The sequence below is a fragment of the Leucopleurus acutus genome (genome assembly GCF_964270905.1).
Source record: "Leucopleurus acutus genome assembly, chromosome: 1".
NCBI lineage: Eukaryota > Metazoa > Chordata > Mammalia > Artiodactyla > Delphinidae > Leucopleurus > Leucopleurus acutus.
Window position 1 is genome coordinate 64,156,289 of NC_139142.1, and position 24,379 is coordinate 64,180,667.

General features: G+C 42.3%; 1 protein-coding gene across 1 annotated transcript in view; it reads left to right on the top strand.

Moving 5' to 3' along the window:
- EGLN3 (egl-9 family hypoxia inducible factor 3) overlaps window positions 1-22,339 on the top strand; it is a 29,945-nt gene extending 7,606 nt beyond the window's left edge. Inside the window, exons 2-5 of the mRNA XM_082852391.1 lie at window positions 14,598-14,717; window positions 16,316-16,452; window positions 18,285-18,358; window positions 19,228-22,339. Of these exons, the coding sequence (XP_082708517.1) occupies window positions 14,598-14,717; window positions 16,316-16,452; window positions 18,285-18,358; window positions 19,228-19,259 (363 nt within the window). The 3' untranslated portion in view covers window positions 19,260-22,339. The remainder of the gene's footprint in view (window positions 1-14,597; window positions 14,718-16,315; window positions 16,453-18,284; window positions 18,359-19,227) is intronic.
- The last annotated feature ends 2,040 nt before the right edge of the window (window positions 22,340-24,379 follow it).

The following is a 24,379-nucleotide window of genomic DNA, read 5'->3' on the forward strand; positions in this document are numbered from 1 at the left end:
TTTGTAGCTGTGTAATGCAGGCTTTCACATCTTGTGTTGGTTTCATTTGGTTCCTACTTACTGAGTGTCCTCCATGTTCAGTACAATGTTAATACCTCCTTAAATCAAACCAATTTTATTTTTTATACTTTTTTTTTTTTTTTTTTTTTTTTTTTTGCGGTACGCGGGCCTCTCCCTGTTGTGGCCTCTCCCGTTGCGGAGCACAGGCTCCGGATGCGCAGGCTCAGCGGCCATGGCTCACGGGCCCAGCCGCTCCGCGGCATGTGGGATCTTCCCGGACCGGGGCACGAACCCGTGTCCCCTGCATCGGCAGGCGGACTCTCAACCACTGCACCACCAGGGAAGCCCTTTATTTTTATACAATTTTTAAAGGTTACTTTCCATTTACAGTTACTACGAAATATTGGCTGTATTCCCCATGTTGTACAATATGTCCTTGAACCTGTCTTACACCCAATAGTTTGTACCTCCTACTCCCCCACTCCCATTTTGGCCCTGCCCCCCTCCCCGCTGGTGACCACTAGTTTGTTCTCTGTATCTGTGAGTCTGCTTTTGTTTTGTTATATTTGTCCATTTGTTGTATTTTTTAGATTTCACATACAAGTGATTCATACGGTATTTGTCTTTTTCCATCTGACTTATCTCACTTAGCATAATGCCCTCCAAGTCCATCCATGTTACTGCAAATGGCAAAATTTCGTTCATTGTTATGGCCGAGTAGTATTCCGTTGTATATATACCACATCTTCTTTATCCATTCATCTGTGGATGGACAGTTGGGTTGCTTCCATATATTGGCTGTTGTAAAGAATGCTGCTATGAACGTTGAGGTTCATGTATCTTTTCAAAGTAGTGTTTTCATTTTCTTTGGACATATACCCAGGAGTGGAATTGCTGGGTCATATGGTAGTTCTATTTTTAGTCAAACCAATTTTTCATTCTTTAGGAGATACAATGATCACTGTTTCTCAAGTTCTGGAGTAAATGTACCTATCTCATATTAACTTTTATTTTTGTTTCCAAAATGAAGCCAAAATAATATCACCATATAAAAATAATTCCAAAATACAGAGATTCAAAGAATATGATAGTAGTCTTGATTATTTGCCAGTGGGAAGAAGACAAATGGAAAAACACAATTCCAGGTGGCAGTGACATCTAGTTTTGGTTCTCTTAGGGCAACTTGAAGTTGTTTTGAAGTATTCAGGATAATACTCTTCTTTCTGAACATTGCTTGGAAGGAAAGAGACACTGTTTTAAACAGTCTGAACATTTGGGGGGAGCTTGCTCTGTGTTCTCCAGACAAATAGATCACAGATCCTGCCTGTGCCCCTCCCTCCACATCCCCTCCCAGTTCTACTTATCTGTCTAGTCAAACCTGAGGGACTATTACTTAGAAATCTCAATACCCCACACAAAGTTGGCAGTGAGTCTTGTTTTTTTTTTTTTTTTTGGATGGCTTCTTTCCTATTTATATTGTTTTGCAGTTTAATTTGATTGTTTGGAGTAGGTAAACAAAACTGTTTTAAACGTTGAAGTTTCATTCAGGAACGTGCAATATTATTGCTCAAAATTTGGCTATTTTTGTGCTGTTTTGGCTTTTTGAGGGTTTTTTTTAGGCTCCCTGTGGAACCTTAAGTTTTGTCTTTTTTTAAAAAACTAAATTTTGTTTCTCTTTCACAGTAGAAATCCTTGAGAAGGGAAGTATTTTAAAGATACCTACTTTAATCAGAAATCACCTGCCCTGGGCTTCCCTGGTGGCACAGTGGTTGAGAGTCCGCCTGCCGACGCAGGGGACACTGGTTCGTGCCCCGGTCCGGGAAGATCCCACATGCCGCGGAGCGGGTGGGTCCGTGAACCATGGCCGCTGAGCCTGCGCATCCGGAGCCTGTGCTCCGCAACGGGAGAGGCCACAGCAGTGAGAGGCCCGCGTACGGCAAAAAAGAAAAAAAAAAGAGAGAAATCACCTGCCCTTGGTTCTTGTTCTCCTTGTGATCCATTTTAATGAGCTTTGCCGGTGTTAAGCAGTGTAAAACCCAACGCTAATCAAGCAGTCTCCATGCTTAAAAAAACAAAAACACACCCAACCGTGGTCTCTCCCCATTGTCCACCGTATATGCTGTGAATTTAGCGTGCCATTTAAGACCCTCCACGTCTGACCCCATCTGACCTTACTACATTTACTCTCCCACTGACAGCCTTCCTTCCCTCCAGATCCCTGAAGTGCTAGAAACGGATTTGCCGGGCAAACCAAGCTTCCTCATTGTCTTCTCCTCAAAAATCCATCCTCCTGCCTTCTCTGTGAAGTTCCCTTCTGCTTCCTAGAACTCTGTGGGTGGCTCAACCCGGGCCACCCCAGTAGATTTATTTCTTTGCTGCTTACGCTGCCTGCCCCTCATGTACCTATAAATTCTTTGAAGGCAGAGACTATTAAGCTTGATATATATTTTTAGTGCCTCCAATAGTCCTTTCCTGTTGACTTAATTTCATCTTTAAAAGGAACTTTGATTTTAAGGATGTCAGGGTGTCAAAAAAATAGCTATAAATATATATATATATATTTTTTAGAAATTTCATGTAATGTCTGAAACATTTATATTAACGTATTTCCATACAAATAACCTAAAGAAAGTTTAGTTTGTTGGGTTTTTTGTTTGTTTGGTTGGTTTTTTATACTGCAGGTTCTTATTAGTCATCAATTTTATACACAGCAGTGTACACATGTCAATCCCAGTCTCCCAATTCAGCACACCACCATCCCCACCCCACCGCGATTTCCCCCCCTTGGTGTCCATACGTTTGTTCTCTACATCTGTGTCTTAACTCCTGCCCTGCAAATCGGTTCATCTGTACCATTTTTCTAGGTTCCACATACATGTGTTAATATACGATATTTGTTTTTCTCTTTCTGACTTACTTCACTCTGTATGACAGTGTCTAGATCCGTCCACGTCTCAACAGATGACTCAGTTTCGTTCCTTTTTATGGCTGAGTATATATATACCACATTGCGTTGTATATATGTACCACAACTTCTTCATCCATTCGTGCTATAAATATTTTGTTAGGCCAAAAAAGAAAAAAGAGAAAGAAAGGTTTTACAACTTCTTCCCTAATTTGGTGCTAAAGGGTTTAACTATTTTATTACATTAACAGGCTGCGAGGGACCATCTCAAAGGAGGGACTTTGGCTTTGTAAGGGTTTTTTTTCTTAGTTCTGATACGCTATGCTTGGCCCTAGAAAGTACCAAGTCACATCAGATCCTGGCAGCTCATACTTAGAGGTCTGCGTCAGAGAAGCCCGGGGCCATGAGGCTAGGACCCTGGCTTCTGTTCCTTGCTCAGACCCTGGCAGGCAGCATCTCAGGACCTTAATCTCCACTTCTTTAGGAACAAGGTCGATTTTTATTTTTGTATTTGAACTTAATGTGGTCAGTACCTTATTAGGCACTGGGGTGGACGTTTTACATTTTATTTTGTCTACTGTGATCTCTGGCAAGTCAGTTCTCTGAGCCTCACTGTCATCTCTAACATGGGTCCAATAATATAAATCTACCTCCATATGATAAGGAATTCAATGAAAATTGAGACTATAATTTTATTTGAGAGGGCAAATAGGTGCTTTCAGTGCCTCTGATTGGATTCCTGAAGAAGAGATCTGACTCTGTCCACAGTCACACACCCCAGCGCTGACAGGACAGTAATCCTCAACAATGCTACAGAGTTGCACTTGGAATGTTTCCTGCCAGTTTCAGGAATCGCGATGCAGAGGCTGTGCCAGAAACTGCCCTATAGGAATTCCTCTCACTTCCTGCTCTACCCACCACCGCCTGTTCTCCAAGTTAACTAGTAGGTGACTAATTCTAATTCCCCTTGACCTTTTATTATTTAGGGTGAGGCATTGCACGAAGACTCTTGCTTTGCCACAGCAGCAGCAGCAGCATCTGGGAACATGCTGTAAATGCATGTTCTTGAGCTTCTCCCCAAACCTAGTGAATCAGAAGCTCACAAGTCCTCCAGGCAATTCTCATACAGGCTGAAGTTTGAGAACCACAGAATAAAATGAATATGAGGAGGCTAAATGGGGGTGGTGCTCTATCTTCTTAGAGTTTCTCTATCAGTGAGAAAATTGGCGTTCGATCAGTTGATCAGATCTGAGCTGATTGATCGCTAAAACTAAAACATGCAAGTGTTTTTGTTTCATTTGGGAAATTTTTGAGAAAAACACATTAACATATTAAGTACACACACACACACACACACACAACACACACAATTTTTCTATTATTTTTTTCCAATAAAAGTTAATTTTCCAGGGGCTTCCCTGCTGGCACAGTGGTTGAGAGCCCGCCTGCCGATGCAGGGGCCACAGGTTCGTGCCCCGGTCCGGGAAGATCCCACATGCCGCGGAGCGGCTGGACCCGTGAGCCATGGCCGCTGAGCTTGCGTGTCCGGAGCCTGTGCTCCGCAACGGGAGAGGCCACAACAGTGAGAGGCCCGCGTACCGCAAAAAAAAAAAAAAAAAAGTTAATTTTCCAGAACCAGAATTGGAGTATAATTTGGAACTGTTTCTCTCCAGTTGCGTTGATGGAGGGGAACAATCTTTGTTAATATCTGCACAGTATTGCTCCCCTGTATCCTACAGCCTGGCAAGGAGTGCAAGCTCAAGGCACCAGGGAGAACAAGAAAGCATCGTAGTGATTTGGGGTGAGAACAAACTGAAGAGAGCAGTTGATTCTGTCAGTATTGAGTATCTGTTGTGTGCTCACTGAACACCACACAGAAGCCTAGGGTTGTTTCTGACCCGCTAGGGTAAGATGGCTGAGGTGTGGGACTCTTTGGGGAAGGAAAGCCGAAAACCGAATCCAGCTTGACTGTAATCGAAGGTTTTACTGGGTAGAGATTGGAGAGTAGCTGGCACTTGCCTTTTCCTACTTCTGCGTGGAGGGCTTTGGTTGCCCAGTTAATATCGTTTGCGCCTCTATTTGATAAGCCATGATAATCATCCGAGAATCCTTTGTTGTGTTATCTTGAAGGAAGACAATTTCATTCGTGGTCACTCTGGAAATAATTGCACCTGTTTTCAGTGAACAACTTTTTCCTGATATTTTAGAAGCAGTGTTTAGCAGTGGGAAGACCATGCTTAGTTCTATAATGTCCCGTTAAGTTACTTTTTGTCTCTCCCAGTTTCCACATTCGTAAAATGGGGCTTCTCTTGGAGCCCCATCTTGAAGGGACATAGGTACAATTATATTCACCATCGCTGCCCCCTAGACTCAGAGCCAGGCAACTCCTTTATTTCTAGCCCCCTTGCTGTTCCCCAAAGTATTTTATACATTTCTCTCAGAAGAGCCTTTTACTTTTCATGTGTCTGAGTGGTCCTCTAGACATCACCCCTCCTGTAAGCCATAGTGGGTCTGTATCCAGCGTATTCTAATTCACTTGATCTTAGAAAGTTCTGTACTCAGTGAATTCTAATTAATGTGGTAGTAGTGGAGTTAAGAGTCTCCTGAATAAGCTTTGCACCTGAGTAAGGAAAATTTGTCTCATCCCTGGGATTCCTTGGAGTTGACCAGGTGCCTTCCCAAGGGAAATACACTTTTGTATTTCCTTTAAAGTTCTTTCTTGATTGGTCATTTGCTTTCTGACTTTGAAAAAGTCTGAAAACCTTGGCTGGTGTTCACCTGAGCTAAAAGGAAAGGTCCTGGAGAGGCTGACTTCCTTCCACAGACCCCGAGGTAAGGGGAAGAGCAGCCTGGGGAGAAGACGGATCACTGACCAACTGCATCCCAGTCAGATATGGGGCTACAGAGCTTAGAGTTGGCTTGAGTTTGTCCTGCAGTGGGAATAACCATTCAAAGGCACCTTGGACAACTAGTGTTTCGCTGCAGGACTGAGTCAGTTTCCTTTGCTCTCGGCTTTTGTTGAAATACAACCCCACCTGCACCCTACCCCCTACCCCCTTGACTGCCCTGGAGCTTTTAGTTCACAGACTCAACACCAAGGACACTCTATTTTTCTTTCTTTCTTTTTGCATTTTGTGATTTTCTATCATTATGGCAAGGGTGATAGGTGAGGGTGAGAAGAAGTCAAATACTTCAAGAAGAACCGAAGATCTTAGTTCTCTCAAAAAAGAGGTGAACCGGTTAATGTTAGACAAAGGATAAGCTGCGCGGGTAAAGCGTGAGGTCACTCTGCGGCCAGACTAACTGGCTTTGAAAAGCCCGGTTACCTAAACTCCTCGTGCCTCGGTTTCCTCATTTGTAAAATGGAGATAATAATGGTTCCTGCCTCATGGAGCTGTTATGAATATTGAATGAGGTAATATTTGGGAGGCACATAGAACAGTGTCAGGCACGTACACATGTTTGTTCAGTAAATAAATGTGCCTCCCGAGTTTCATGAGTTCTAGTTCTGACTTGCTGTGTGTCATTCCTTTCGTTCAGCAGATATATTTTTCTAAGTGCTGAAATCCAAATGTGAATGTAAGATCTGGTTTCCTAGAAAGTTCTTTAACTTTTTCTTTTTCCAACATAGTTACCTTGTCCCACGTTAAGACTCCTCAGAGCGACTGGGAATTGCAAGTAAAGTGTTTCCTGGTTTCTCTTAAGAACATTGCTTCAAGGCATTTTTCTTGACATGTTTTGATTGGTAACTATATATTTTTGTATATTACTCAATAAAATCTTGTCTTACCAACTGTATTTAAGTTATCATGGCTTCCCTCAAGTATTTTAGGATTCATTCCAGATGAGAATTTAGAGCCGACCATATTTAATTCTCTGACAATCCTGTGGTCACAGACATTCTTTTTTTCTATTCGGCTCAAGCCTTTAGAGAGCTACATGTAAAGTTTTATTTCCTGATAAGTCTGTTTCTCACATCAAAGGAAGTTAAACGTCCCTACCCCCATATTGCCTTAAGGATTACTCTTGAATTTGTTTTTCTATAGGAATAAGGTAACTTCTAGGTCAATATGATAACTTCCAGGGTTAATGACTTCTACCGAAGACTTGTGGGCAGGGTGACTCAGGGCAGGTGACCGCTGCTCACCTTCCCCTTAACCCGGAAATTAAATGAGAGAATATGTGTAAATTGCCACCTGAAATGCTCCCTGGCTTCATGGGTCTTCCGGAAATGGCAATTGTTAACGATTTGAGGAAAGGCAGCGGAATGGATACGGTTAAATGCCTGTGTTAATGTCCCCAACCCAGGGCCTGGCTGACTTCTGCGGATTTCATAATTGCAAGGAAGCCCTTACTGAGTACATTTCTCTGGTGACTGGGGTAGTGATGGGGGAGGGCTTTCCCGTGCCGGTTCCCTCCGCGGGCTGCCGGGCTGTGTGCTCGGGTGTGGGCTGGCTGCCACCCTCACGCAGCGCACGTAGCCCTGTCACTCAGCCGTCACCCCGCTGGCCGGGAGCCAGGCCTCTGCGGGAAGCGCCGCCTTCCCAAACCCAAACAGCCTGTATTGCTGTGTCGATGTTCCGGGGCCTGTTTACTGTGCTTAATTGCAGGACTCTGCTTGAATCCCCTCCAAGGAGAGGAATTAAGCAGAATTCGAATAGGAGTGACAATAGTCTCTTAAATTCCTGGCCTCTGAGAGTTTCAGTGGCTTCTGGGGAAGGGTGATTCATTCAAGTTCAGGGTGATTTACTCAGGTTCATGCACGAAGTACAGGATCCCCTGAAATAGAATCTTGATCTCGTTCAGTTAGACCTTACAAGCCCGTGAATCCTTTGTGACCTTATGCATGCGTGTGTGTGTGTGTGTGTGTGTGTGTGTGTGTGTGTGTGTGCATCTATGCATATTTCTGAGAGTGGGTGTGGGAGCCCAGCTCTTTAATGTAAGAATCTCAAGGAGCTAAGAGAACTGAGTAGAAGGTTTCAGAGTCTTGATAGTTGTTGATAGTTGGTTGAATGATCCCAAAGTTAGGATCAAGTTCATAGTAAAGAGGGGCATTGATGAAAAAGGTCTCCCCGAGGACAGGTTTTCAGGTGAATATGGTAAATTCCCTGCCCTTCTAGGCAGGATGCTCTTGCCTGATCAGGAGGAACCAGCAGGCCTACTTCACCAGAGCAACTGAGAGTGGCTTATATCAATAACTTCTGATTTTTCATTTTCAGAATTACTGAAGCTCCTGCATTGCAGCAAAGTTCAAGTATGGGGGCATAATGATTATTGCTCTAAATTGGAGGTGAGGTTATATGTGGCAGAGTTCTGGGTACGTGGGTTCAGGGAGGGGAATTTTTAGTGTGGATTTAGGGCACACGAGGAAGGCAGAAGTTCCCAGGATAGAAACAGAATAGTAGAAGACATTTTAGTGAAAAACTTGGGGTTCGTTTTCAAGATTACTTACCTGATGGATATTAACTGTCTGATGTTCTGAATCTTCTGAATTGTGTGGTCAGATGCTGAAACTTCGGGAAGGGGAACGTGGTAGCTGGACACAGCTCTTGCTTTTGCCCACCAAAAGCATATTTCCCATTTCTCCCTCATTTCGTTACATCAGTCTTTAACTAGGGCACTAGGAGGAAGGAACTAGCTAGGCTTGCTCTTAACTAACGAGACAGATAACAAGCAAGATGCCAAGATAACTAGTGACAGTTTGCACACTTGTTTCCTTAAAGTGCCTACGTTATCTCCAGCTAGTTTCTTTATGCCAATCTAGATGACATGAGAATGAATATAAAGACCCTAAAGCACTTCTTCTGCTTATGAGCTGTTCATCATCACACTGAGAGCTTGCTTTTTTGTAAGAGGCTGGCCGCAAGGTGAACTCTTGTTTAGTGACATTTTCTTGAAACTGTTGAAGAAAGCTTTGCATAGTTGCAACTATGTTGTAAAGATGTGTTGTAAATATTGTAGGAATTTAAGTGATTTAGGTAATATATATATATATTTTTAAATTTTTATTGAAATATAGTTGATTTACAATATTATGTTAGTTTCAGGTGTACAGCAAAGTGATTCCCTTACACACACATACACACACACACATATTCTTTTTTAGATTCTCTTCCATTATAGGTTCTTACACGATATTGAGTAGAGTTCCCTGTGCTATGCAGTGCGTGCTTGCTTGTTGGTTATCTATTTTATATATAGTCGTGTGTATAGTTTAATCCTAAACTCCTAATTTATCCCCCACTCCTTCCCCTTTGGTAACCATAAGTTGGTTTTCTATGTCTATGAGTCTATCTGTTTGGTAAATAAGTTCCTTCGTATCATTTTTTAAGATTCCACATGTAAGTGATATCATATGATTTTTGTCCGATTTACGTAATATAAACTGGACCCATTTCTGACCAGAAAACTTCAGCTTTTACATTTGCTTAGCTGTTTTTCCAAGCTAAACAAGGTGCATGGCCTTGTGTATTTCTTCTCAAGTCTTTACACATCTAATACTCTATGTGATTAGTGTCTTATGGTAAAGAGAGGAGGGATCCTGGGCCCCCATTGCTCTATCCAGAGCGGAGATGGGGGAAGGACTTGAGGGGAGAGAGGTTTGGCAGAGGCCTGTGCAATGTGGATGGCACTGAAGGATGAAGGATACATCTGAGCCTGGTAAAGAGAAATGGGGAAGGTGCCTCCTTGTAGCTCAGGAAGTAACACAGAGTAGCTTGATCTCTTGGGAGAGCCTCAGACAGGGATCTCAAAATCCAGCCTGATATGTTTTTTTGTGGCCCTGATTTAACAATCGGGATAAAAAATATACAGGAGAGTTTACATACAAATCCGGTTCAGTTCCCTGCTACTGTCCTAAAATCTGAAGATTTTGTAACACCGGCCCCCCATTGCCAAGGTTAGAAAATTCCCTAGTTGTAGTTAGCATAGTACACACTCTAGAGTTTTGACACATATATACCTGGTTGGCTTCAATTTTTTATGTTACTTGCAAGTGCCACAGGCTATATGAGTTTGCCAGCCCTGGGTTCGAAGCTACAAAGCACTTAGGTAGGATCGGATCCCTGAAGGGGAGACATTCTGAAGCCCCAGTGGAGGGGAAGACAAAAACATGCACATCATCAGTTTTAAAAATAGCTGACATTAAGCAGCATTTAGTGTGTGCCAGGCCTTGCACTGTTTTACACGGATTATCACCGTCAATCCTCATAAACCCATTTTTCAGATGAGAAAACTGAGGTGTGAAGAGGTTAAGTACAGGTTATTCTGTGTTTAGGTTACATTTTATTAAAATATGCTTTGCTAGGGACCGTTCTTAATTCAAAACAAATCCTAACCAAGATTGGCTGGTATTTCTGCTTCACAGTTAGAGGGGCCTAGCATTTGGCCGTGGACCAAAATACCAGTTTAAAGGTCACTCAGCCTGGCAGCTTTGAAGTTATGCTATTCTTGACAAATTTTTAAAAATGGGTTCATATTTATTGCAAATTTGGTAAGTAAACTAAGACTTGATTACTATTTTAATTTGCTGAGTTAAACTTTATGTAAAACGTCACTCTCTTTTTTAAGATCAAGTCATACTAGTGACTGACGCTGAAGTCATGAGTGATGTAAAATACGTTTCTATGAAACATCTATGTTGTTGATTGTTTTTAGAGAAGTGGTGAATCTGAGTGGAGGCTGGGATGGGACAGATGTGTCCCCTTCCCACCCATGAATGACAGTGGAGGTCAATGATGCCAGTTTTTTGAAATGGTGTATATATGCGATCAAACTTGTTTCAATTAAGAACATTCTGTTTAGGCACTGGGATGGAAATCCTGGACTTTCCTTTTTCAACTTTACCTTTGGGATTGATGAGATATGGCTTTTTATGACGCCAACTCAGTAATACCCCTTAACAGAAACTGTTTTCTTTTCCACCTGTGGCGTTTGGGGAGCAGATTTTGTTACTTGGGTTTGGCTGTCAAACTTCTATATGTCTGGGGCTTCCCTGGTGGCGCAGTGGTTGAGAGTCCGCCTGCCGATGCAGGGGACACGGGTTCGTGCCCCGGTCCGGGAAGATCCCACGTGCCGCGGAGCGGCTGGGCCCGTGAGCCATGGCCGCTGAGCCTGCGCGTCCGGAGGCTGTGCTCCGCAACGGGAGAGGCCACAGCAGTGAGAGGCCCGCGTACCAAAAAAAAAAAAAAAAAAAAGTTCTATAGGTCTGTGTACATTTTCAAAGAATCCTTACACATTTACTGCCTGAACGTGGCCGCCTAGGTATCCAGAGCACGTATCTCTGGTCTAGAGCCAGTTTGGGAGCCTGGGAGGGGTTCACCCCTCTCCACTCATTTCCTTTTGCTACACAGCTATGGAGAAGCCTCTGGGCATGGTGCAGGGGGTGGGGGGTGTCCACGATGGGGCCGTAGGAAGGGATGGTGAATACATAAGGGGACATGTGGATTTATCTGCCCATCCAAGAATAGAAGTATAGGACTAAATTGTATGTGCTATTGCAGGTCACACTAACATGTTATTAAACTTGTATAAATTTCAAATGTTAATCTAGTCCGCAAGTTCTGGCAAATAAAAAGTCGGCGATAAGTGAGACTTCCTCCTGATGGGTGTCGGTGTTATTGCGCAGCGTGTTTGTCACGTGATCATTGAAGTACTCTGGTGATGTTCTTATTGTCCTGGAGCGTTCTCCTCCTCTGTACACTCTAACTCCCTTGCTGGCTTGATGAGGTTTGGATAGCAGCTCTATAGAACTAACTGATCAGTTTCCGGGGTTTGTTTCTGCCCCGTGCATGATTTGGCATAGAAACGCATGACGTTATTGAAGTGAGCCTTGCTTCTCAGCGCATCCTTAGCCTCCTGGTTTTAGACTGTGTCAAAACCCAACAGATACTGGGAATGTGCCCAAGCCAAGACCCATCTCCTGTGGCTCTTGTCCAGAAAACACTGATAAAATTGGCCTGTGTAGTTTCAACAGGCCCACTGAGGCTCACAATGATTTGCTTGCATTGTTTTAAACTTGATGCTATGGTTTCAGGAACCAGGAGAGAAGGTGAAGATTCACTCTGGCCAGAAAAATTCTCTATATTTCTCTCCCTTAAGCAATCTGATACTTTGCTGACACTTAGGAGTTTTGTCCTAACGATAAGTCCCCTGGAATGTGCTAGCTCCTTCTCTACGGGTGGGTTTTATAGATGCAGCAGTACATACAAAAGGATGTACTTTTTTGAGTTGGTATCTCTTTTTATCAGTATTTGATCTAAGCTGAGTCCTGAGGCAGTTAAGCACTTCCTAAAGCCCTGAAGAACTCTGTTGCTGCTTCTGGGGTTGGTGCTTAGACAGAGTCTGGGATCTTCTTGGACCATCAGAGGCTGGGTAACCCAAGCCATTTTTTACAGGAAAGAAACCAAGCCTGGGGTCACATGATTAGTTGCAGAGTAAATTAGATGGCAGACATCCAGACCACTGACCTTTTCCTTAGAGTAAAGCTGTTTAAGAATATAAGATTATGTAGCATTTTTTTGGAATTGTATTTTATTTATTTTTTATACAGCAGGTTCTTATTAGTTATCTATTTTATGCATTTTAGTTTACATGTCAATCCCAATCTCCCAATTAATCCCACCACCACCACCTCCCCCCACCGCTTTCCCCCCTTGGTGCCCATACGTTTGTTCTCTACATCTGTGTCTCTGTTTCTGCCCGATTATGTAGCACTGATGGAGTACTTTTTCTTCTTTTCAGAGCTTCACAGTGGGGAGAGGCTGAGTTGGTAGGGAATTCAGCCTATAATTGTTTGTGGCTTAAGTGACTTTCATTATTGGCTCAGTGGTGGCTCTTATAATCCTAATAGCTGCTTCCAGGGATGGATAATTCCCTAGTCATTATAGGCCGACTTCATTTATCTCTTCTTCCCCAGCTAGACTCATCATGTCTGTCTGCTACCAATCACCTTTCCCCAAGCCATCCTTTGCTTGGTGGTACCAACATTTGTTAAATCTCGATTGGAGTAGCCTCAGAATTCCACCTCTGAAAGCTGTTCAAGCTCACAGCCTAACTTCAGCTCTAAGATGACATTGCATTGACATTTTAGACATTCAAAGGCAGGATATGGGGATTGCTAGCTGCATAGGGATATAATGCTTGAGAGATATGGTGATTTAAGCCTTAAGATCCACGTAAAGCCAAGTTACTATTCAGCCTTATTTTTGTTCTAGTATGCAAGAAGCCTTTCAAGTACATGCCTAGCTCATGTCTTCGTGTTACCACTGGGAGTGACTTGGCACCCATGGTTTTGAAGCTGATTCATTGAGCCACTAGTGTTATTAGTTTGGACTCTACCTGACTGGTTATTTTACCAGTGAAACAGTCTTGCCATTTATGAAGGAAAATGTGAACTGGATCGCTACATGTATGTTTGAAGATATGCTTTAAAATGACAAAAATCTCTATTGATCTAGGCAGAAAGTAAACTTACTGTTTAGAGGAAAGAGCTCTTTGCTATTCATTCATTTATCAAATTTTAAAACAAAACAAAACACAAAAAGGGAATTCCCTGGCGGTCCAGGGGTTAGGACTCCGCGCTGTCGCTGCTGAGGGCCTGGGTTCAATCCCTGGTTGGGGAATTAAGATCCCACAAGCCCCGCGGTACTCCCCTCCCCTCCAAGAAAAAAATCAAATTTAATCAGATACCTTCTGTGCGTCAGGAACTGTTCTGGACACTAAGAATACATCAGCAAACAAAACAGAAAAAATATCCTTTTTCTCATCTTGTGTTGACAATATCTTCCCTGCATGTATCTCATCCCTACAAAGATATTTTAGAAATAAGGTAGTGTCCTGTGAAAAGAACTGGCTTTTTACACTTTGTCTAATTTTTTCTACTCTTGCCATAAATTTTCCAGGGAACAATTAGAGATTTGTTACCCTCTTCATAGTAATTCCCTAATAGTAATTGTTAGTAGGATTTTTAGTTTGGCTTCCTGCTTTATTTCTCCACCTGACTGATACAGGTAGCGCCTGGGCAAAAAGAAGAGAATTTCAGGTTATCATTTCATTTGATAATTGTCAGGAGGAAGAAGACAAGCATTGAAAAATGCATTAAGATGTGTCTGTGGCTTTTTCTGTGAACTGGATCTGACTATCATCTATGCTGACAAGTCGGGACACAGCTTCCATTGACCCTCCCCTCTTCTTTCCATCCTAAGCATTTTATTGTACAAGCCTAACCTTTCTCTCCTTCGTCATTGGTTCCTGTCTCTTTGTAAATGCAAGTATCTTTAGCCATTGATTCAGTGATTCAGGGGCACTTGTCAATAATGCATGATCCCTAAACTCCAAACCTAGTGATTATGATTTTGTGGCTCTAGGGTGGGAACCCAGAACCTGCTTTTTCAAAAAGAAAGATTGAAGAAAGGCGGGGCATCCTAATGACGACCATAGATACTGTCCAAAATGTTCTAGAATTGTGGGAATATTGTTGAACTACTTTCCACTGGGCTGAGCCATAAGGTATAACTTGGCCGTTAATCACATACGCTGAAGAGTCCAAATTCATGTACTGTACGTGAAGTGAAGAAGCCAACAGTCAAGTATGTCATGTGGCACCCAAAGAGACTGTGTTACTCAGCTGTTCACTGGTGGGAGAAGATTGGTTTCAACTTTGTTAACCAGCTTCCCTGGGATTTCTCCATAGGCGATGGTGGCTTGCTACCCAGGAAATGGAACAGGTTATGTTCGACATGTGGACAACCCCAGCGGTGACGGCCGCTGCATCACCTGCATCTACTATCTGAACAAGAACTGGGATGCCAAGGTACTTGGAATAATGGGAGTAGCGTGAGGGGTTAGGAACTATAGGAAAAGAATTCAGATGACTTAGAGGAAAGTTTGCAGTTCATAATCCCCACTGATGAATCCTTTCTATTTCATATTTTTTCTTTTTTCCTCTTACGGTGTTAGTACTAAAGTGGATGAGATGAAAATAATAGATATGAAGTTAATTTGATGGGAGTGGGTGGGTAGGGCCATTATTAGGTTATAGGTTATAATTTGATGGTTGATGAAGAGAAAATAATTTATAATTTTAGGAATGGGGAATCAATTTCTTTAGTCTAATCCAGAGCTGATAGGATTCTTGAGTCTCAACGTGGAATAAGATACATACTTTTCCCTGCCAGGAGCAACACTGAGAGAATTTCACAAAAATAGAACTGTAGGATATTAAACTATCCCCAAGTGAGGTTTCCCACACAGTCCTCCCTCTTGGAGTAAAATGTCTCCCTGGTGGCCTCTTGCCATGGTTTACTATGGTTTGTGAATGCCAAAGGTTTTATGGCTTATTTTTATATTTTTGAACATATATATAGATAGAGATATGAAGTCTGGTTCCACACTGACAAACATTTGTCTGGAATATGTACGCTTTCTGAAAGCTAGGGATGATTTAGGAGTCTGAGAAGTTGGAGAACTTTTCAGGCTTATTTGGCTTTTGAACCTTCTGCATCTCCTTTCACTATTCATTAGGCCAGATACTTGCTGTCATAAAGCAAGGATATTTTATCTGGGGTCAGAAAAACTAAACCTGGGAAACCAGTGAATTAGTGACAAGGTTTGTGTCGGCTCCCTATTGGTAACGTGACTGAAATATATCCCTTAGTTGTCCTTTAAAATCTTGAAAGGTAGCGTTATAGGCAAGAGGGTAAAGTTGTCAGATCAGTGATGATAAATCACAAAGTATGAAATCATTCAAAAAATAGTTGAGTGTCTGCTAGCGCCGGGCATCGTGCTGTGAGGAAACGTCGACCTGCGAGGTCTGAATTCTACCTTGACATGGTTATTCTAGTAGGACAGCTTGGGTGTACATGTAAAAAAAAGTAATTCAAGGAAGAGAGTGATATATGTCATGAAAGATAAGGTCGTCTGAGAGTTCAGAAAAAAAAGCATGTAACTTTCAACTGATGAAATCGGATAGGAGATAGGGGAGCTCAAAAGAAAGCTGTAAATTCTAATTGAAGGGGAGGTTATTGTGTGGTCCCTATCCTAGGGAGCTGTTAATATTAGACTGAACTATATGAAATTGCTGGGGGGAGGGGCGGTAGGGGGTTATAGGTCAGAAACAGTCGAATATTGGCAATTCTGTATGATTTGACCTAGTAGCACTCCATGTTGTATCCATGGACTCCGCGATTATGAGGGTGGGAAGGCTTCATTTGGTGGGAAGTGAATAAGGAGATATGTCTAGCCAAATTTGAAATAACGTTTAATACAAAGGATGAGGCTAAAGTAAAAATTTGGGAGTAACATGCGCTTGGAGTGGCAGCTGGAAGATGGCTTTGTTTCTAGATGAGGCTGACGTATCATTGATAATGAACTATGTGTGAGGAAATAATCTCCCTTCTTTGTGGCCCTCAGCTACATGGTGGGGTCCTGCGGATATTTCCAGAAGGGAAATCGTTCATAGCGGATGTGGAGCCCATTTTTGACAGACTCTTGTTCTTCTGGTCAGACCGCAGGAACCCACATGAAGTCCAGCCTTCCTATGCAACCAGGTAACGGCCAGGGCCACGATTCCTCTTGAAGCTTCGTGTACCAACGCCCAGAGAATTCTCTAAACTTGTGTTCTATGCAGATGAGGGACCAACCGCCCCCCAAAGCTCATAGCAAACCTGTTTGAAGTCAATAAAAATTAAAGGAGAAATTTGGGGTTCTTTAGTGCACAAACCTAACATCAGTTTGAACTATTAACAAATTGTTTTCCATTAGGTGAGCATCTTGGATTCCGAATTTCCCAGAGCATTTTTCTTTTCTCTCCTTTCTTCCCCCTACCCCCTTTAAAAAAAACCCTAACGTTGAACCACCCCTGGAGAATGTTGGCTGCCGCATAACAGGAATTCTGTCTGGTTCGCTCTGGATGAGTTTACAAGTTGCCAGTTGCAAGCAGAGAAAGAACCTCCAGAAGGGAAAGAGGAATTTGTAACACAAATTGTAAATCAACTCTACTCCGATACAAATTTAAAAGAAAAAAAAAAAGAAAGAGGAATTTGTAACACAACATTGTAAATCAACTCTACTCCGATACAAATTTAAAAGAAAAAAAAAAAGAAAGAGGAATTTTTTCTGATTTCTTTTCCTTTTTACCCTTTCCTGAGCTTAAAATTAGATTGGGCTTACTATACTCATCATGTCCCAACAATTGGATTTTTCAGACTTCTTTCTTTAGATCATGCATGGGGAGATTTTCAGAGTAACTGAACAATTTAGTATTGTTTGCTATTAATCTGAAAACCCTTGATGTAATCTTAATTTCAGATTCTGCCTCTCATTTGCCTTTGTTTTATGGCCAAAGCTGTAAACCAAGTGGTATTGGAGCTCTGTGGGGTGCAGCCTGAATTGGGAATAGCGGTTGGGCACAGGGAGGAGAGAGGTTGGGTAGAAAGGTAATGACTAAACCTTAACAAGACTGATTACATCAAAATCACAGGTGTTAAGAGCTTAAGGTTTATGTGGCCCCTTCCAGAAATCACAGATCTGAGCCCCACATAGAGTTGCGTATGAAATACCAAATTGGGATGTGCCCTGGGTGAGCAGGTAACTGATTCTACCAGCAAAGCCTGCTTGTGGCTTGTTTAATGTTGTACAATAATTGGACCCTGTCATTTGTGCAGAATTCCCTCGTTCTTCCTAAGTTCCTTTATGACCAGGGTCACAGGGGAAACATTAGCACATGCTGATGGGAAGCCTTTGGAAAAAGTCAGGTGCTATAGAAATTCCATTAACTAATAATAATAATAAAATGCAACTTTTTGAAAACTCATGCATGAAATTACTCCTATTATAGTCTGTCCCATAGATGGGACGCAGTAGAAAGCTTGAGGCCATTGCATCGTTGCCTCAATGTCCAAAACTAAAGAAAAAAGCCAGGAGTTTTAAGTGTCCTGTCATTTGATAAGTTATTCTTCAAAGCTTCACTCCTTTGTGCTCTCCCCATCAACTTAGGTCTCTCAGTCTTTAGCAGAATGACTCCCTTCTAGCCCTTTCTGTGTAGATCATCTTAACCTGTTACATTATTTGTCAAATTTCCTTTCCTGCCTGCTAGAGCCTGAGCTCCTTGAGTAAGAGGCTGATGTATTCACATGACCATTTGAATTCCCATCGCCCAGGATAATGCCTGGCGCATACATGGAATTCCTTAAATGTTTTATTACATTTAAATAGACTTGAAACCAGAGAAGTTTATTTTAAATTAAAATTGGGATGGACCTCTGATAATAGGAAAAGTTTTAAATGTTGGCTTTACAAATGACTGTTATGTGAAATTCATAGTATTTATTTTTGGTAGTATTTTTAAACCTCTTTTCTAATACCTACTTATCTTTCACAGATATGCCATGACTGTTTGGTACTTTGATGCTGAAGAAAGGGCAGAAGCCAAAAAGAAATTCAGGAATTTAACTAGTATGTGTTTGATAATTTTCTGTGACTTTTGACCAAGTCAATCCTTGACTTTTATTCGAGATTTTTATGTATATTCTAATATACTCTGTTCAGTCTCAGCCGTATATATAGGCAGGACTGCATATATATATATATGATGACAGCCTGGTGGACTTAATTCTGAAACCCTGGCCTTAGCTCTTCTGGAAAAATCAGAAAAAATGCAAAGGACATCCCCTGTGACTGTCACTGATTGTGTGACAGTTTATAATAGATGGGAAACAGTTAACTTTTGATCATTAATGTTTGTCCGTCAAACATAACGTTAAATTTTGCCCATGATTTTGGCACATTGCAAAGGAAATACAGTGGATCCCAACAACGATGGTTAATTTGTTATATTGGTACGGGACTGTGACTCTCATTAAAAAAACTGGGCTCATGTAATATAAACTGAATATGACGTAAGGTCATTCCTGTCCCCTCCAACCAGTATTGTAAAGCAGCGTTTCCGAAAATGCATTGTATTGAAAGCCAAGTTATTTTGCGGGAAGGTAAAATTCCTGGTCCCCAAATGTGGGAAATGTTACATACTGTATCTCTTTCTTGAAGAGTCACAGTGCTTATGGGCATATTAATTAAGAAAAATTAATCTAAGAAATCTTAAAGATGTATGTAACATTGCCTAACCCATGATCCATTTGGACTGTCTACCTAGCAAATCCCAAAGAAAACACATTTTGCTAAGCCCTATCAGGAGGCACTCTGCTCAACTTTGTTCTGTAAGATGGGAAGCATTTGCTGGAGGCTTTTGGGGTGACGTTTGTGACATGAAAGTCATCAGATCTGGTTCCTTACCCTCTTCATTTTCTTTTCTCTTCCCAACCCAGGGAAAACTGAACCTGCCCTCACTGAGGACTGACCCTGATCTGAAATCCGCTGGCCTCATTCATTTTAGTAACAGTTCCTGAATTCACTTTTAAGAGTTGAGATCCAAAGAAGGCCACTTCTTTAGTGACTCGGTGATGAGAACCCCCCTATTGCTTGCATCATTCACATCCCTGTCTTGCGTACGGTACTTTGTGTTTTCTTGCCAAGACTCCATCTACCTTCAGACACTCTCTTTGCCAGATGAACTCATTTGCTAACTCCAGAAATACCTGCAGACGACCTAGCTGGCCAGCGGTTTCATTGTCAGATTTGGTAATCCTGGGTATCAAAGCAAGAACCTGGAAGCACAGGCGAGGGACTGAATCTTACTTGCACTTTATGTACACTTCCTGATTTGAAAGGAGGAGGTTTGCAAAGAAGTTAGACGGTGACAGATGCCACAGAGAGGCATCACTGAAGCCTTAACAGCAGGAAACAGAAATTTGTGTCATCTGAACAATTTCCAGATGTTTTTAATCCAGGGCTGTTGGGGTTTCTGGAGGATTATCACAACCTAATGACGTTATTACCTCTAGAAAGGGCTGCTGTCATAGTCATCAATTTCTAAATATCCTGTGGGTGGACACTCCTTTTTCCTGGTCCTGCAAACTGGACTTGCTGCCTCTGCCCCATTTTGCTGAAAATACGACTTTCTGATCAAAGATGACAACACCATTTATTTTCTATTTTCACTTCTGACTTAGAGAACCTAATTCATTCATTGTTCTGGTTGCTTTGTTGAAATGAAATCTGAATTTAAATCAAGGGGAAAAAATCTTCCTGGTAGTTTAGAGCCAACAGCCTCTGATAATGGTGTCAAAAGACCTGGGTCTACTGATATACAATAAACGTGTGCATCTTGAATGATTTAAGATTGGAGATGGAGTTGGAAATGTGGGCATTCCTGTTTTTCAGTTTTCCTTTCTAATGAGCTCACCCTTCTTCTTTAACAAAATAAGAAAATCACAAAAACTAGGGCACTGTATTTTAAAAAGGAAATGGAAATAAAACAAAAAATCCTGAAAAGCTGCTTGAGTTCTTCCACATTTTCTGACCCTAGTAGCCTCTTTTCAACAGATTTGACTTCAGATCCACTGTGGTTGGCAGTGTGGCCAGAATCATGGAATTTGCTAGAACTGTGGGAAGCTCTGCTCCTACAATAAGCACAGATTCCGCTGCCTCAAGAACTCTCTATTGAGCTCCTGTTTTATGCAAGTTACTTTTCTTAGTTTTCAACTCCATTTTCATATTTTTTAAATCCCTGTAATTTCTTGTTTGAAAATCCCATGAACATTAAGGGGCCAGAAATATTTTCTTTGGTCACTGACAGATACATAGACTTTCCAGGAAAGAAGCATATTTTTGTGTGTGTGTGTCTGGTTTGGAAAATTTCCAGATAAGACTTGTCTTCATTCTCACGACTGCTCTGTTTTTTTTCTGTAGAACTCATCACCTCCTAACTTACTGTGTAATTTACTTATTTATTATGTTCATTGTCTGGTATCCTTCCTCTAGAGTGTAAGCACAACGAAGACAGGGATTTTTGTATGTTTTTAATCAATGGAATGTATTCCCAGCACCTAAAATAGTGCCTGGCACATAGTAAGGGCTCAGTAAATACTTGTTGAATAAACTCACTCTCCTGCTGTAGCTTTTTTTTTTTTTTTTTCTTGCAGTACGCGGGCCTCTCACTGTTGTGGCCTCTCCCGTTGCGGAGCACAGGCTACGGACGCGCAGGCTCAGCGGCCATGGCTCACGGGCCTAGCTGCTCCGCGGCATGTGGGATCTTCCCGGACCGGGGCACGAACCCGTGTCCCCTGCATCGGCAGACGGACTCTCAACCACTGCGCCACCAGGGAAGCCCCATTTTTTTGTGTTTTAATTTATTTATTTTATTTATTTTGTTTTGGCTGCGTTAGGTCTCTGTTGCTGCGCGCGGGCTTTTCTCTAGTGGCGGCAGGCGGGGGCTGCTCTTTGTTGCAGTGCGAGGGCTTCTCATTGCAGTGGCTTCTCTTGTTGCGGAGCACGGGCTCTAGGCACCCGGGCTTCAGTAGTTGTGGCACATGGGCTCAGTAGTTGTGGTGCACGGGCTTAGTTGCTTTGCGGCATATAGGATCTTCCCGGACCAGGGCTCGAACCCGTGTCCCCTGCATTGGCAGGTGGACTCCCAACCGCTGCACCACCAGGGAAGCCCCTGTCGTCACGTTTTAATGGTTTGATTCATTTCCTCCATCTTGGGCAGGAAGGGCTCGCTAGAAGTTTTGCACATACGTCTTTCTCTTATTGTTGACCTGTAAATTTAGGCTAAGAAAACTAGAAAGCTTTGGTCACAGTGTCCTCTCCTGTCTGTTTGCCTCTTTGAAGAGATCATTGACCACAATGAATCTGAAGATTGAACCAAGAGGATTCTGCCCTCTGTGTCCAGGGACCGTGGGAGTAACATAAGAGTAGCTTCATATAGGACAGACTACATTCCTCCTTCAGAACAATTTCAAAACACTTCAGCAAGAGAGAATGGAAGAAGGTTATTTATTAGGGCTTTTATATTCCCTAAAATGGTAGCTAAGTTTTTTTCATGATTACTAATGTCATGAGAATGATAATGATGATATTCTGAAGGAATAGCATGTTGTTCCAATAGTATGTCCTGTATCTTTCATTTTAGTCAATATTTTGACTTGCCAGGAGATCAGACCTCGTAGGCCTTGCTTATTCCTTCCAGACAAAGGTCCTATAACCTAATAAACTATATATCAAATCAATTTTTAATGCACTGATTCTTTTCATGGCTGAATTTGAGTCCTGAAAAATACAACTAATAGTGACTGCTTTTTGCTCCTCTCTGTGACAGCACACTTAGGGGACGACTTAGCCCTGATGAAGAAACATTATTTAGCAAATAATCAGATCAATTTCTTTTATATTCCTGGCAATGACATGTTAAGAGCCTACCTCAGTGTTACGTCACCTACATAGTGCAGAGTCCTTGGCAGGAGATTAAATTTTGAACCAAAGGTCCAATTTCATGGAAATAAAAAGTGTTACCTAAGTGCATTAAATAGGTCTTCAGTAGAGTAGTTAATACCGATTAAATGCTGGGCTGTCTGGATCATGAATTATCTATTCAGATATGACTTGGGTTTTCTCCTTTAAATCAGGTTTTTTAGAGGCTGGGTCATCCTAATTTCTTTTGGCCCTACGGTCTTGAAATTTCCTGTGATTTAGGAAGCAGTGATGGGAAATGCCATGCTGGGTCAGCAGTTTATATAAAATAGGGGTTTGGACATGTCAGGTCCTTTTATATTTGATCAACTATGAGGACAAGCCCAAGGAATGTACTTGGTAAAGTTATTTTAAATAAAAGTAATACAAAATTGACTTAGCTTCAGTCTTGACTCTTTTGAATGGCATGAAAAGAATACTGGTTAGCCAGGTAGTTAGAGACTATTGTCAAAACAGAATGGAAATAAATAGTTCTTTTCAAGATGAAGCTGGTTATAGTTGAACTCTTGGCTAATATATGCTGGTTTATGTTTAAGACCCAGTCTGGCTTCAGATCGACTCTACTCCCATCCAAAAGCGATTTTTTAATATGTTGCTATCTTTCCTTGTTGATAGGTTAGATCCTTTGAGATCCTGGACTTACTGTGGCTTATCTTCTCTTTACATTTGCAAGGCCAAGGTCAGAGGTTCGTGTCCTGATGTAGTGCAGTCGGTAAGATGACTCTGCATACTCAGAGAATAGCTCCATGCCAGGCTTGTGCTACGTGCCCTCACATGTTTATTCCTTGCAGCTTTGAGACAGCTCTTCCTCTTTTCAGATGAGGAAACGGACTCAGAGCAATTAGATGGCTTGTCAGACATTACATGGTGAAGGAGTAGCACACTCAAGACTTCCAGCTCCTCAGTATTTGCTGTCTTTGCTGTCTCCTTCCTGCAGAGGAGATGCCAGACAAAAGCAGGAATGAGTCGAGTTGGAAGAGGGGAATCTTTAAGTGCTTGCCGCCTGATGTCTTTACATGAGGTTTGGGTTATCAACGAGGGTCTCATGCCCAGTATCCTAAAGGAATGTCAGTTATTCAGTAGAAACCCCATGAGCAGAAAACATCAATGTCATAGTTGAATACTCCCTTGTCTTTGCAAAGGGATCTCTGCTGCATGCCTCCCAGGATCGTGGAGGAAGTATGGGCAACATTGGCCTCCCGGCTAACCCTGGGCAGGAGCTGTATGGAGCGTGCCATTCCCCATAGAGCAGAGTTAAGCATTGTGGACCACCTGGAAGAAGAACAGATTGGGACTTCCTGGCTGTGGTTTGGAGGCCTCCCAGCAGGCCACAGTGCATGGGGACATTTGGACAGCGTCCAGGCTGCTGCCCTCATGTCCCTATGTTGATGCCCTCTGAGGGGAGGAAAGAAAACTTTTTTCTTTTTAATACACCTAACTTTCCAGTTTGGGCTTCAGGCGGAGGTGACGGTGTGGTTCTATTACTGACAGTTCTCCATCTGATACGTGGAAACCAAGAGAGGAGGCTATGCAAGGCTCTGTCATCTTAGGGAATTCTTGTCATCACCTCTAAGTGACACTGAGTGGAGATGTAGAAACATTTTTAATTCTCCAAAGCACTTGGACAGTCTCTTATCTAATCATTTTAAGGTGGCTTGTAGAAGGATGTCATTTTAATTTCTTTAAACACACAGCTCTTTTGCTTATTTAAATACTCTGGAAGACTATGAATGTTGAAAAAGCACCAGATTTCTTTCTTTTTTGTTGGTTTTTTTTTTTTTTTTTTTTTGCAGTACGCGGGCCCCTCACTGTTGTGGCCTCTCCCGTTGCGGAGCACAGGCTCTGGACGCGCAGGCTCGGCGGCCATGGCTCACGGGCCCAGCCGCTCCGCGGCACGTGGGATCTTCCCGGACCGGGGCACGAACCTGAGTCCCCTGTATCAGCAGGCGGACGCTCAACCACTGCGCCACCCGGGAAGCCCACATTTCTTTCTTGAATTCTGTTCGTTTGACCTTTGATAAACTTAGTACTTAGAAAAGTCAGCTTTTTTGGAAGAAGTTGCTGCTCGTGCTCCGAAGTGCTGAGATTTTTCAGAAATTTTATAAGACC